This window comes from Apis mellifera, linkage group LG11 (genome assembly GCF_003254395.2).
Source record: "Apis mellifera strain DH4 linkage group LG11, Amel_HAv3.1, whole genome shotgun sequence".
NCBI lineage: Eukaryota > Metazoa > Arthropoda > Insecta > Hymenoptera > Apidae > Apis > Apis mellifera.
This window is the reverse complement of record NC_037648.1, coordinates 14,892,811-14,907,963: the sequence shown is the minus strand read 5'-3', so window position 1 is coordinate 14,907,963 and position 15,153 is coordinate 14,892,811. Positions and strand designations below refer to the sequence as shown.

The following is a 15,153-nucleotide window of genomic DNA, read 5'->3' as shown; positions in this document are numbered from 1 at the left end:
ATGAAAATATCATATTTTTTTAAAAATTATTTATAATAAACAAATATAATAAACAATATCGAAGTTATATTATTATATAATCTTTTTGTAAAAAAAAATTAAGATTATTTTTATATTTATATTTTATTATTTATTATTTATTTATTATTTATTATTATATTATTTATATTTTTTATATTTATATTTTTTTATATTATTTTATATTATTTTTAAATATTTATATTTCTATTATTCGAAAATTATTAAATATATTTTATCAAATAATAATAATAATTATTATTATTTATTAAATATATTTGAATTGATATTTTAAATATCATAACATAAAATAAAATAAATAAAATATAAATATATGAATTTGTTAAAATGATTATAAATTTATTATAAATCATACATAAAAATTAAATAACTTAATATATAATTAATATATTAATTTACAACATAAATTATTAATCTTTTTTTTTTTAACTTTATACAAAATCTACTTTCAATAGATTTTTCAAAATTCTGAATCCTAAAGTTTTTTGTCAGAAAAATATTAAGTTTAATACAAAATTTTATAAAAAAGCAAATTGATTGCAGAAATATAGCAAATCTTATTAAAGATATATTAGTATTAGAAATGTTGAGATTTTTTTCGTATAAGTTATTACAAACCAATGGAAGGAATATAAAAATTTGTTATACAGTCTAATGATAGAAACATAGTAAAAATACAACATTTCAATTAATCTATTGCTTAATTAAGATTTAATATCAATAACAAGATTTAATATCAAGATTAATATCAAGATTTCGAAAACTTTACTGTTAATATGTTTCGTTATCATGCAAAAAAAAAAGAAAAAGATTAAGATAGAATATTTATTAAATATTAATCTATTTTTTTATATTTAATAATATATTTATTTAATATTATTTATATTTATTTCGTTATTTATTTCAATTTCTTAATTTATCATTGATTTTGTAAAATAAAATAATATATCAAATTAGTATATATGTTATAATAAATTATTACTTATCTAGATTTAGCTATTTGCAGCTATTTTTAATTTTTCGAAATATTTGTAAATTATTTTTCAGATTTGATTTGAGAGTTAATGATTTAGAATAATAAACAATAATATACGGAATTAAATTTTCATTAATTAAGTGAATATTAGAATCTATATGATAATATATATTTGTTTTGGTAATTATTTAATATAAAAGTATATATTTTTAATTACAATAAACGCATATATTCAACATAATATATTGTATAATTTAAAACAATTAAAATTAGTTCAGTATATGATTATAGATATTATCGAGTATCATTAATTATGTAATTTATATAAATATTGTTAATAATAATTTTTAATTTTTTAAATAAAAAATAAAATAAAATTATAGTTTAAAAAAATTATATCAGATTTTGATAATTGATAATTTACTTTTATAAATATAAAGGTTATGCTAATTATTATATTTCATCTTTTATGAATTGATAACCTTATTTTTAAAAATTAAAACAATAAATATTTTTTTTGTATTATTTCTTTGATATTATTAAAAATATATTATATATAAATAATTATAAAAAGTTATTTTTAAATATTAAATATAGAGTACAAAATTAATATTATTCTTTTTTATAATTCTTATAAATAATGTACTTTAAATGAAATCAATTTGCAAATATATGAAATAAAAACTAAATAAAAAGATCAATTAACAAACTCATATAAATTTATATATTAAATATATATGATATGAATAAAATTTTTATATTATTTAAGATTTATGAAATATTTAAGTAAAAAATATATAATTTAATTGTAAATATTATAATTATTATTATAATATAATAATATTATAATATATTAATATTAATATTATTATAATTATAACATTATAATATTATAATATTATAATATTACAATAAATATTATAAATATTAAATATTATAATTTAAATAATATTTAATAATTACAATATATATAACTTAGTATTAATAGTAATATAATAATATTTAATATTAATATTTGAAAAAAAATTATCATATTTTTTTCGTGAAAGGAAAGTAAAAAGAATAAAAATCAATTTTTTACAACAATTTTTAAAGATATTAAAAAAATATATATGTACATATAATATCAAAACAGAATTTGATGAATATATTTTTACAAAAATTATAATTACAATATATTAATCTCAATTTCATTTATATTATTACATTTTATTTTTATAATCTAAATGCATATTCTCTTCCCATAACCATTAATAATAGCTTTTTTTAGATATATAATTAATACTTTGATAACATTTTATTAGAAAGATATTCTAGTCAATTTACTTTTATTTGTTTTTGCAAATTTTCTGCTAACTTATCTATAAATTCAAATGTTTCTAAATAATCAGATCTAGTAACATTATTCATGCCTTTGATACAAATTGCAAGATCTTTTGTCATGAAACCTGATTCAATAGTATTAATACAAACTGCTTCCAATGTTTCTGAAAATTGTTTAAGATCTTTGTTATCATCCAATTTTGCACGATGAAGTAAACCTCTTGTCCATGCAAATATAGAAGCAATGGGATTTGTTGAAGTTTCCTTTCCTTGTTGATATTGACGATAATGTCTTGTAACTGTACCATGAGCAGCTTCAGCTTCCACAGTACGTCCATCTGGACAAATTAAAACTGAAGTCATCAGACCTAGAGATCCATAACCTTGTGCTACAGAATCAGATTGAACATCACCATCATAATTTTTACAAGACCATACAAAACCACCATCTGATTTCATTGCATATGCTACCATATCATCTATTAAACGATGCTCATACCAAATATTCTTGGCTTCAAATTGTGCTTTATATTCTTTTTCATATATTTCATGAAAAATATCTTTAAATTTACCATCATATTGTTTAAGAATTGTATTCTTTGTAGAAAGGTACAAAGGATAATTTCTTGATAAAGCATATTGAAAAGAACTGTGAGCAAAAGCATGAATACTTTCATCCGTATTATATTGAGCTTGTGCAATGCCAGGTCCTTTAAAATTATGAACTATATGTTGAATTTTTTGTTCATTATCTCCAATCCAAGTGATTTCAAGTTTTCCTGGACCAGGTATTATAAAGTCTACAGCTTTATATTGATCTGCATGAGCATGTCTGCCAATGATAATTGGTCGAATCCAACTGTTTACTAATTTTGGTATATTTTTACAGATAATAGGTTCACGAAAAACTGTACCACCTAAAATATTTCTAATAGTACCATTTGGACTTTTCCACATTTTTTTTAAATTAAATTCTTTCACTCTTTTTTCATCTGGAGTAATAGTAGCACATTTGATTCCTACATTATATTTTTTAATAGCCTCAGCACATTCTACAGTCACGTTATCATTAGTAGCATCTCGATTTTCAATACTCAAATCATAAGTATGTAATTTAATATCTAAATATGGTAAAATGAGTTTCTCTTTAATGGAATCCCAAATGACTCTTGTCATTTCATCACCTAAAACATCAACAACAGGTCCAACCTAAAACAAATAGTAATAATATATAGAATGCATTATATATAAAAAAACGTGTAATAATACAAAATCAAATTATAATATATAAATATTATTTTATATTTGTAAAAAAAAAGCTATTTTTAAAATAATTAAATTAGTTAAAAAATTTATTAAAAAAATAATATAAAGAAATTTTAATTAATCGAAATATACATGCACACGCGTGCACACACATACAATATATATATATATATATATATATATATATATATATATATATATGTATAAAAGTGTCAGTAATGCAATTTTATTAATTACTTACCTGTATTTTAGTCATTGTTATAGAAGAAATGTTACTGAATGTTTTAACGAATAAAAATGTTGAATTATTGAATGATTGATGAATTTTTGGCAATAATATTTGTGAGGAAAAAATATTGTTACTATAAGATTTGATATAAGCCCTTCTTATAAAATGCACGTTCGCTTTATTAAGATGGTGGCAAAAAAACATGGCAATCTTGTCCAAATTATCTTAATATATTTTCTACTGTCGTATTTCGATTGTATTTACTATTGTATTTATTATTCTTATCTACTTTATATAACTTACAAGAAGTTGCCGTAATAGATTTTTTATCGATGAAACTAAATTTCTTTATCAAAAAATATTTGTATTTTTCTGTCTTAAATATATGTATACTTTCAATTCTTTATATGATCTTATATGATCTTAACTTTAAACAATCCGTCAACATTATTTTCACTGAAGTATTTATTATATAATAAAATAACAAATAGATAAATGTAATGAATATAAAGATTTGTAATAAATCTTAAATGAAATATGATATTAATAACTACTAATAATATATTATCATATTAATGATATTTCTTATCTATCATATTTTTATATAATCTTTGAAGTTTGTACTACGATAGATAAATTATGTTTATGTACAGAAATTTAAATGCAGGTACTTCTCTTAAATGTTTATACATAAATTACACAGTTTTTTAAAAATAATTTGAATAACCTTTAAAATTTAAAACAAACTGTCATTTTTTTGTTTTTCTAAAAAATTAACAAACAAGTTAAATATTTCGACATTGATATCAATTTCATTGTATGATATTTAAATTCTTCTACTACTATTTTCAACTAAAACTAAAAAAAATGGACATTAACTGAATATCATTAAATAATGACTTCCATTATCCTTCAGATTATTATTTACATTTTATAAATACATTCATAAAACAAATACAAGGTTAGTACAAATAAAACATACACGTCATATAATAGTGTACATGTGATGCAAAAGCATTTACATTATATTTTATTTTAATTTAATTTAATTAAAATATTGTTATATTTTATTTTATTTAATTTAATATTATTATTTAATCAATTATTATTATTTAATCAATTTTTAAATAATTTATTAAATAGTTGTTTTCGAAAAAAGATAAAAGAATATCTTTCAAAAATTAAAACATATTAATTTTATTTAATAATATTAATAAATATCTCACAATAATAATATTTTTTTTTAATTTTTCTATAAAATTTTCTTAAAAAGTGCATAACTCCAGATTTTTAAACTACGACAAGGAAATATAAATAGATAATGAATACAGAGACAAACGTTAATACAAAATTATTCATGTAAAGCGTTCTTTAAAAAAAGAATATATCAAATTGATTCGAAGGATTATTGTTATAACTTACTGATATTAAGTAAGTTAATAATTTAAATTTATATTAGTAATATGTAGATGTTAAAAATAATATGATTGATTTTACTTAAGAAATAAAATTCATGAATGTGATAAAAATACTAGTCTGAAGTAAGCTATTTCTAATTGCGAGAAATTTTCATAGTTATTAAACAAATTGAATTAAAAATATTATTTTTATGATATTTAATTAATAAATTTGTTAAATTCGAAATTAAAGTGATATTAATGAATAATATATAAAATAAAAAAAATAGCTTCTTTTCATGGCGCTGTAAAATAATGAAATTTGTACTGAGCGAATCTATACTGACAACAGTGTTCGTGATTCATGTGCATGGAGCATATCGTTGTGAATGATATATTGTGTACTCAATATCGGATCATAGGATGAAAACTCGAGTTTTCACAATCTAAATTCACTATGCCTCGAAAGACGCTGAGAACGTACCGACAATTACGTTAATGTGCTCAAAAATCATCAAAATTTGTGTGTATTATTGAAATTTGACAGATTCATTGCTTCGTGACAGGAGTGTGTGATTTTTCCTTTTTTTTTTTTCGTTTGTTTCACCTTAGTTCAACCTCCTTATCTATTTTCCTCTCATATTCATCTTTTCCTTTATATTTCAACCCTTGAGTATCTTATCTCTCATTTTCATCTACCGGATAAAAAGAGAATACTTTTTACCCTTCCTCTCCTCTCCATTTCCCTTTCCTGTCTGTCTTTTTCTAAGTTTCTCATTTTTTTCCCCCTCTTCACCGATACATCTTATATTTTTCTTTCTTTTACTAAATGTTCATGATAACAACAATTTTTGACTCTCCTGCATAACGTGAACGTGGATGAGTGATCATATTTTTCACGCAATAGCCGATCGTCGGCTATTCTACCTTGTACGCGAATGAATGCTCCCTACGTTTAACTGGTGTCAATGTACACACGGTGTAACGTTATTATAGCATTGGCCAGAGAGCTAAAAGAATCTTCGTTCTAAAAGAATCTCCGTTCAACTAGAAATTCGACATGATGAAGAGCAGTGCTATGCTTAAGAAAGAAAGCAAAATGCGCATACGTGCTTTTCCGGTGAGTATGGCTTCGTTTGTTTTTTCTTTCTAGCCTTCATTCGTTTTTATCTCTTAAAATTTAATTGTTCTCATATTTTGTTTTTTTTCTTTTTTTTACTTTTATTTAATATCTATAAATAAACTAATAAATACGCTATTCAAATTTATGCGTATATATATACATTTATATATAATCAATTCTTTTTAATTATATGTCAAATTATAAAAAAAATAGAATAATTTGTAAAAGTAGTTTTTATCACCTGATTTTTTTACAAAAACTCTTCTTTTTATACTTTATAGGATAACAACACATAGTATCATAATTTAGATGTTATTTATGATCAATATACTGTGTCTTTGAACTTTAAAGAATCATGTTTATAATGTTGTATATATTGTCACAAAGATGAATGTATCAGCAGTTGCTATAGTGGCATATAAAATAAAAGCAATGAAATATAAATATTTCAATATTATCATGTTTATCAATGAATTTCAGTTTATTCTGTCAATAAAGTTTGGAACTGTGATTATTGTCCACTAAATTGTGATTGTAAAAATTATATCTTCTGTGCTAAATAATATGACATTAAAAATTGATCAAATAACATTTTAATATTATATTTAAAATACTAATGAAATATTCTTTGTGATCATATCTTATAATTATAATTGACTAGTAAAATATTCTTTGTATTTGTTATTATTATTACATAATTTACTTTTATCTAATAAAGCAATAAAGTATAAAATTTGTATTTGTACAATGACAAAATGATATTGATAAATTAAGCATTGTTATTTGTTTAATATTCATAATATTTCTTTTATGTAATAAAGGCAATGTTGAAATAATTATTGTAAGAAAAAAAAGGTTAAAATATGAAGCTAAGAATACTTGAACATTCAAAATATTCTAATATAATATATAATTATATTCATTTTAGATATTATCATTAATTATTCTATATCATAATTATATTTTATTAATATTAAAAACTATATTATATATAATTCAATGCATTCTATTGATTTTTTTAATAAAACTTATTATTTATAATAATATTCTCACCTGTTTTTGATTTTTTATTAAATTAATTTTAATTCTCAAACATTATTTATATATTATTAATAATTTTTAATAATCAAATATAAATTTAATAATCAAATTTTAAATATTTAATTTATTAATTTTCTTTTAGACAACTATGGATGAAAAGTATGTAGAAAGTATTTGGGCACTATTAAAAAATGCTATTCAAGAAATTCAGAAGAAAAATAATTCAGGGCTTAGTTTTGAAGAGCTTTATCGAAATGCTTATACTATGGTTCTTCACAAGTATGGTGAACGTTTATATACAGGTTTAAAAGAAGTTGTAACACATCATTTAGAAAATAAAGTCAGAGAAGATGTATTAAGATCTCTTCACAACAATTTTCTTCAAACATTAAATCAAGCTTGGAATGATCATCAGACATCTATGGTAATGATAAGAGATATTTTAATGTATATGGATAGAGTTTATGTGCAACAACATGATGTGGACAATGTGTATAATTTAGGACTTATCATATTTAGAGATCAGGTAAATGATTGTTACTTAGTTCAAAATAATAAGAATAGAATAATTGTGAAAGATTTATAATAAATCTTATTTTAGGTGGTCAGATATGGATGTGTTAGAGATCATTTAAGAGAAACTTTACTAGGCATGGTAGCAAGAGAAAGAAGAGGAGAAGTTGTAGATCGCATTGCAATAAAAAATGCCTGCCAAATGTTAATGTTACTTGGCATTAACAGTCGTCAAGTTTATGAGGAAGATTTTGAAAGGCCTTTTTTACAACAAAGTGCTGAATTTTATAGAGTAAGAAAACTTTTTTTAAATTTTATAATATTATTTAATTTAATTTAATTTATAATATTATTTATATTATTTAATTTAATATTATATAATATTATTTTTTAATATTTCTTTTTTTGATTTAGATGGAATCTCAAAAATTTTTGGCTGAAAATAGTGCATCAGTATATATAAAAAAAGTTGAAGCTAGAATTTGTGAAGAATCAGAAAGAGCAAAACATTATTTAGATGAATCTACTGAACCACGAATAGTAGAAGTTGTAGAAGAAGAACTAATTAAAATTCATATGAAAACTATTGTCGAGGTATAAATATAATATTATCATAATAACATAATATTTAATATTTAAAAATATTAAAAAATTTAAAATATTTAAAAATATTTAGTATTTAATATTTTATTGTGACAATTTAAAAAATAATTTAAATATAAATAACAACAAATTAGAACAATTTATATTTTTATTTGAAGATGGAAAATAGTGGTGTAGTACATATGCTCAAAAACCAAAAAACTGAAGATCTTGGCTGCATGTATAAATTATTTTCGAGAGTTTCGGATGGTTTACGTACTGTATGCGATTGTGTTTCTCAATTTCTTAAAGAACAAGGCCGTGCCATGGTTCAAGAGGAACATGAATCAACGACAAATGCAGTTCTTTTTATTCAGAATTTGCTAGATTTAAAAGATCGTTTCGATCATTTTCTTCATTATTCGTTTAATAATGATAAGAATTATAAACAAATGATTGCATCTGACTTTGAATACTTTCTCAATTTAAATACAAAAAGTCCAGAATATCTTTCGCTCTTCATTGATGATAAGCTGAAAAAAGGTGTTAAAGGGGTTAGTTTAACTGTATTTTTATAACTAAATTTTTATGGTAGGTAATGTTATAAAACTTTAATACATATCTTACATTCTACAAAGGATTTCTGTATTTAAATAAAATATATAAGTTTTATCTTCCATTTCAATTCCTAATCTAATTGATACAATTGTATATAATATTAATCAATGTTTGTATTAATATATTTTAGATGACAGAACAGGAAATCGAAGGTATCTTGGATAAAACTATGGTTTTATTTAGATTTCTTCAAGAAAAAGATGTATTTGAACGATATTATAAACAGCACTTAGCTAAACGTCTTCTTTTGAATAAATCTGTATCTGATGATAGCGAAAAAAACATGATATCCAAACTTAAGGTAATTTTTTTTTTTAATTTATTAATATAGATTATTTAATAATTAATTATTTTAGACTGAATGTGGATGTCAATTCACATCAAAATTGGAGGGAATGTTCAAAGATATAACAGTTAGTAATACTATTATGGATGAATTTAAAGATCATGTCCTTACATCCAATGTAAGCATTTATAAATTAAAATATTTATAATTATTTCATAAATTGATTTTTATATTTTTCAATTTTATAGACAAACTTACATGGAGTGGATATAAGTGTAAGAGTTTTGACAACCGGTTTTTGGCCGACACAATCTGCAACTCCAAAATGTAGCATGCCAGCTGCTCCACGAGATGCTTTTGATGCTTTCCGACGTTTTTATCTTGCTAAACATAGTGGTCGACAATTAACGTTACAACCACAATTAGGTTATTAATTAATATTGCTCTTTTTTTTTTATATCTTTAATTTTGATAATATAAATTAATATAATCTTTTTAGGTTCTGCGGATTTAAATGCTGTATTTCATGGACCACGAAGAGAAGAAAGTAGTTGCGGTGGCTTAGATACACCATCGTCTTCAAGTTCCATTGGCAATGGAAGTGGTAATTTGTATGGTACTGGAATATCTACTAATGGTAGTATTTTAAATCAACGTAACAACAGTTGTGGAAATACCAGAAAACACATTATTCAAGTATCAACTTATCAAATGTGTGTATTAATGCTTTTTAACAAAAGAGAAAAATTGACGTACGAGGTTAGTTTGAATATCTAGTTTTATTTCCCAATTTTTATTGAAGAATATTAAAGTCTTCGTGATTATCTATATAATATATAAAATATTGTGTAGGAAATTCAAGGTGAAACCGATATTCCAGAGAGAGACTTGGTTAGAGCATTACAATCTCTTGCAATGGGAAAAGCTACACAAAGAGTGTTATTAAAGCATCCTCGTACAAAGGAAATAGAACCTTCACATTATTTTTGTGTTAACGACAGTTTTACCAGTAAATTACATAGGTATCTTATTTACAATAAATCAAAATCGATATAATAGTTAACAAATTTGTAAATCAAAATACTAAATCAATTTATTTAATATATTACTTATAAATTATTTATAATTTATTTTAGAGTAAAGATTCAAACAGTAGCTGCAAAAGGCGAATCAGAACCTGAAAGAAGAGAAACTCGCAACAAAGTAGATGAAGACAGAAAACATGAAATAGAAGCAGCTATTGTTCGTATTATGAAAGATAGAAAGCGTATGCCAGTATGTAACATTATTATTATGTTTTATTATTATTTTAATATTTTTTAATATATTTTTATTTCATATTATATTTTTTTAGCACAATATACTTGTAACTGAAGTAACAGAACAATTAAGAGGTCGATTTTTGCCGTCGCCTGTAATAATTAAAAAACGTATTGAAGGTTTAATTGAACGTGAATATTTGGCTCGTACGCCGGAAGATAGGTTTGTATAATTATTATTTATTTTATTTTTAACAATTATTTTTAATATTAATGTCAATTTAATTCTAGGAAAGTATATACGTATGTTGCTTAATGCTCGAATTTAAATGTTGGATCTGTACAAACATGTAAGTAATCTATAATAGTACCTATTTCTTTAAATATCTTTTCATTATCTTATATTTTATCAACTTATATGTTGCATCTTCAGTTTTTCATTAATTCATTGAAAATTGTTATCATCTCTAATATTTTTTTTATAAACGTAATTAAGATGATCACGAACGAGGCATTCCACATCATAAACACATTATATAATACAAACTCAGATAAATGATTAATTTAACATTCCATTATTAATTTATATTAATTATTTATATAAATCAATTTCTATTTTATGTTTTAGGTTTTGATAAATTTTTATATTATCTATTTACTTTAAATATAGTTATTATATATAGTATTTAGTACATGTTAATCTTAAAGATAATTATATTTATCTCAAAACCTAAAATTTAAAATAGAATTGCTTAAAAAAAAAAATGATTTTATAAATTGAAATTAATTGATGTTGATTGCCTCGAAATTAAAAAAATAGATAAATGTGTTTAATAATTGGCTAGTTTGGTGGAAAAGGTTGACATGAAGATAATTGAATGATCTAGAATATATATTTTCAAGTATCAAAGTAAGTTTTTTACAAAAATATATTCTGTAAAATTCTTGATATCCTCTTCCTTGAATTCACTTTATCATATTTCAGTTGTATCTATATGATTGATTTAATTAAATATATAAAAATATTTACTATAATAGAAAATTGTAATTTAAGTTCAACAGGATTCAGTTGAATATACGTTATATACAAACATTTATTAGTAATAAATGGAATTTATGTTATCGTTAAAATTGATTCATTCGTTATGTGTGTATGATTCAGCATTTTTTTATATTTGTAACCTATTTACATATGTATCTATGATCAAAAACAAATCTACACGGATATAGTGATAAATTATTAGTGTTATATATGAAGATTTTATTTACATTCGTGATTATCTATTATGTGTGTACATAAACATGTGAATGTATATCTAAGAATATATTTGCCTCATTTTAATATTTGATTACTTTATTTTAATCATTTTCCATATCCTAAAACTTCAGAATACAAGTAATGATTTTAGTAAGTTTTCTGCGAGCTCCACCTCTTCCACCTAGCTCATCAATTATTTTATTACAATTGAATTAATCCAATTTTTCGTTAAATCGCAGAATATTTATTATAGTATGCCAAAAGTGGAATCTCTACGAATTTGTAACAGATGCGGAAATAAAAAAAAGAGACAATGTCACAGATGGTGAAATAAAAAAAAGAGTGCGCGCTGTTTATATAAAAGACGAAGAACTTAATAAAGGAATGAGACAAAAATTATGATTAAAGACCGTATTACTATGAGCTCGTGTGTTGACGAAATGAAATGAAAAACATGCGAAATGCATCATATTTTTATTTCCATTTATACCTTTATTTATTAATATAGAGTTTTAATATTTAAACAAAAGGTTTTACCCTTTCTTACGCAAACTAAATAAAAAATAAAACCCTGTAAAAGCAATCTTTAGTTTCGACACATTTTAAATATAAGAATATCGTATTAATTCTATCCGATCCTTTGTTATTCCATTTTTTAACATTTCCTATTAAATTAACCTCTTAACGTCTAAATTATAAAAATAAAATTTTACAGTATAAGTAAAATAATAATCAATTAATATTTAAAATTACAAAGTATGTACTTGGAATAATAGACGTCAAGGAGTTAAATACAATTTTTATTATATTTTATAATTATATTTAAAATTGTTGTAAATGCTAATATCAATATTGCAGAGTTTACAGTTGAATTATTCTACAGTATAATATATCACATAAAGTAACAAATTAATAAAATTATTAATTCATTATTTATTATTTAATAGAATAATGTTATTTCAAAAAAATAAAGATACATGCAAAGTAATTCAATTGTAATTTTGCAAATATAATATCAAATCATACAATATCAAGTTTCTATATATTTTTAAAAGATGGAATTATATTTTCAACATAGTAATAAGAAAAATATTTTCAATCAAAATTAATATAATCAATTTAGCAATTAGCTAAATTTTATATATACATTTACAATAATCATTTAATGATTTTGTATTTAATTGATATAAACCAAAGTTTATCTATAACTTCACATGACATATTCATAATATATCTTCTAATATTAGAAATAAATGCATTATTCTATAATATTATATTTTTTCACAATAAATTGTTTTGCTTTAGACAAAAAAGAGCAATTTGCATATTTATGCTTTTTAAAATTATATGGATTGTCCATAAAATACAACTTCAAAATACAAATTGTATACAATATCATACAGTTTATTATACTTTTACTTTACTCTGAAAAATTTGTTAATTCACTTTATAAACATTACAATTTGCACATAATATCATTGTCGATAGTTAACCAATACTGTACACATGTATCTCAATCAACTTGTTTTTCATGTAACAGAGAAGTCTATATTTGTTTGAATTAAATTAGGTGACAGGTGGCAGGCATCATGGTGAGTAAAATTGATCACTCGTGGTTATTCATTAGAAGATGATTCCCGCCTTTTTTCTGCATGTTTTTTTGTGAATTCCTCTGCATTTTTTAAAAACTTTTTTCTATCTTTTAAAAATTCTTCTGCAAGATCTGCTCTTAATGGATGTTCTGGTTCAGGATCATTCACTAATGCTATCAAAGCTTGTACAACTATAAGTATAATAAATCAATTATATGTTGTTTCTTTTCTTATATGGATCAACAAATTCAAATAAAGTTTTACCTTGATCTGTTTTTGTAGCTGGTTTCCAGTTTTCTGCACTTATAATTGGTAAACACACTTGGCCCTTTTCATCCACATTTGGATGATATATTTTTGTTTTAAAATTTATTTTTGGAGGTTTAAAAGGATATTCTGCAGGAAAGTTTATTTCAATACGAAATGCTCCTTTATTATATGGAGGATTATCCTAAAACATTTAAAGAAGTAAAAGTGATAAACATTTCTGAAAGAGGAATAATAAAAAAAACATACTTTAAATGTAATTAAGACTTGTATGTCATTATGTTACCAGTTAAATTTTGAAAACGACATATACAATCATTCCAATCTTTCCAAAATCAAATTGTAGTACAGCATTGCGTATATCTAACTATAGTTGTCTTTACAAATAGGATTAGGTTAGGTTAGATTAGATTAAATTATATCTCTAAAATAGAAAGGAACATCAAAACATACCGGCAATATAAGACCTTGCCAAGTAAGAATATTCGATTCATCTACTTGAATATTTGTAAAATTTTTCATTGCTGAAGCTCTTAAATCACCAAGTTCCTGCAAAAATGAAATCGCTATCAATATTATCATTAAGAAAAATAATAATTATATATATTTTAAATAAATAATAAAAAACTTGATTTCTTATCATAAAAAAATTTTGAATATAATAAGAATAACTATTAACAAATAATAAAAGTACTGTTCTATATCATGAAAAATCGTAATATTTAAAAAAATATGAAAATTAATTCATATATGATGACCAAGGAATTTTAAATACGAATTTTTTATAATATTTTTTTCACATAATGAATTCAATATATAATCATTCTTATTGACAGAAATTTTGATTTACCTTTTGCAATCTTCTCGTAGCTGCCATTTTGAAAATAAATTTCACTAAATGTAGTAAAACTTGTCAAGTTTCTTGACGATGGTTCACAGCTATTGTCTTTGAAAATACCCTAGTATTTTTTTTACTGAAATTTTTTCAAAACAAAACACTATAAATTCTTTTTTGTTAGATTTTGTTTTACTGCACTGTTTTCTCATTAATGCAAATACAGATATTTATTGTTGATCACGAATATGAATTGCTGTTCGTCCATTCGTTTAGCCGTATGATTTTTGTACGCGTGCGTATGATTTATACATAGTATATATATATATATATATATATATATACATACTATATATATATGTATATACACACTAAGTTAAGAATTAAAGATTAAAAATTATTTTAATGTTAATATAAGTAAATTCTTGAAACTTTATTTTGGAATTCGAAAAATTAACTTTTTTTATAAAAATAAATTTTTTTGTATCTTCTAATATTTTTTAATAATTAAAATTAAAAAATTTTAATTGTTAATTTTAAATTTAAAAA

At 22.0% G+C, this 15,153-nt stretch overlaps 3 protein-coding genes across 4 annotated transcripts; 1 reads left to right on the top strand and 2 right to left on the bottom strand.

Annotated features, from left to right (window-relative positions):
* Positions 1-2,088: 2,088 nt before the first annotated feature.
* LOC551276 (isocitrate dehydrogenase [NADP] cytoplasmic) lies at positions 2,089-4,918 on the bottom strand. Its single transcript, XM_623670.5, has 2 exons — positions 3,846-4,918; positions 2,089-3,547 (listed from the first exon to the last, which is right to left on the bottom strand). The coding sequence occupies exons 1-2, from the start codon at positions 4,035-4,037 to the stop codon at positions 2,333-2,335; spliced, it is 1,407 nt and encodes a 468-aa protein (XP_623673.3). The 5' UTR covers positions 4,038-4,918; the 3' UTR covers positions 2,089-2,332.
* A 230-nt stretch (positions 4,919-5,148) lies between these two features.
* LOC552700 (cullin-3) lies at positions 5,149-12,536 on the top strand. 2 transcript variants are annotated; one of them, XM_006566654.3, is made up of 14 exons: positions 5,149-6,350; positions 7,537-7,920; positions 7,996-8,199; positions 8,322-8,501; positions 8,669-9,043; positions 9,238-9,408; positions 9,464-9,571; positions 9,642-9,819; positions 9,893-10,152; positions 10,246-10,415; positions 10,530-10,668; positions 10,748-10,875; positions 10,944-11,002; positions 12,150-12,536. In XM_006566654.3, the coding sequence occupies exons 1-13, from the start codon at positions 6,291-6,293 to the stop codon at positions 10,966-10,968; spliced, it is 2,382 nt and encodes a 793-aa protein (XP_006566717.1). In that variant the 5' UTR covers positions 5,149-6,290; the 3' UTR covers positions 10,969-11,002; positions 12,150-12,536. The 2 variants fall into 2 exon arrangements, with proteins under 2 accessions (XP_006566717.1, XP_006566718.1); XM_006566655.3 differs by having other exon boundaries at positions 12,164-12,522.
* A 158-nt stretch (positions 12,537-12,694) lies between these two features.
* On the bottom strand, positions 12,695-14,905 carry LOC413822 (ubiquitin-conjugating enzyme E2 L3). The gene is made up of 4 exons (XM_397261.7): positions 14,620-14,905; positions 14,223-14,318; positions 13,767-13,953; positions 12,695-13,693 (listed from the first exon to the last, which is right to left on the bottom strand). Exons 1-4 carry the CDS (start codon positions 14,644-14,646, stop codon positions 13,527-13,529), a joined length of 477 nt encoding a protein of 158 aa, XP_397261.2. The 5' UTR covers positions 14,647-14,905; the 3' UTR covers positions 12,695-13,526.
* Between the last annotated feature and the right edge of the window lie 248 nt (positions 14,906-15,153).

Bases quoted from the DNA above. Each gene is read 5' to 3' on its own strand.
- LOC551276 (XM_623670.5), bottom strand. From the start codon at position 4,037: ATGTTTTTTTGCCACCATCTTAATAAAGCGAACGTGCATTTTATAAGA. The intron at 3,548-3,845 runs GTAAGTAATTAA...TATTTGTTTTAG, and splicing joins TAACAATGACTAAAATACAG to GTTGGACCTGTTGTTGATGT.
- LOC552700 (XM_006566654.3), top strand. From the start codon at position 6,291: ATGATGAAGAGCAGTGCTATGCTTAAGAAAGAAAGCAAAATGCGCATA. The intron at 8,502-8,668 runs GTATAAATATAA...TTTTATTTGAAG, and splicing joins ATATGAAAACTATTGTCGAG to ATGGAAAATAGTGGTGTAGT. The intron at 9,044-9,237 runs GTTAGTTTAACT...AATATATTTTAG, and splicing joins TGAAAAAAGGTGTTAAAGGG to ATGACAGAACAGGAAATCGA.
- LOC413822 (XM_397261.7), bottom strand. From the start codon at position 14,646: ATGGCAGCTACGAGAAGATTGCAAAAG. The intron at 13,954-14,222 runs GTATGTTTTGAT...TAAATGTTTTAG, and splicing joins GGCAAGGTCTTATATTGCCG to GATAATCCTCCATATAATAA. The intron at 13,694-13,766 runs GTAAAACTTTAT...TTATACTTATAG, and splicing joins AGCTACAAAAACAGATCAAG to TTGTACAAGCTTTGATAGCA.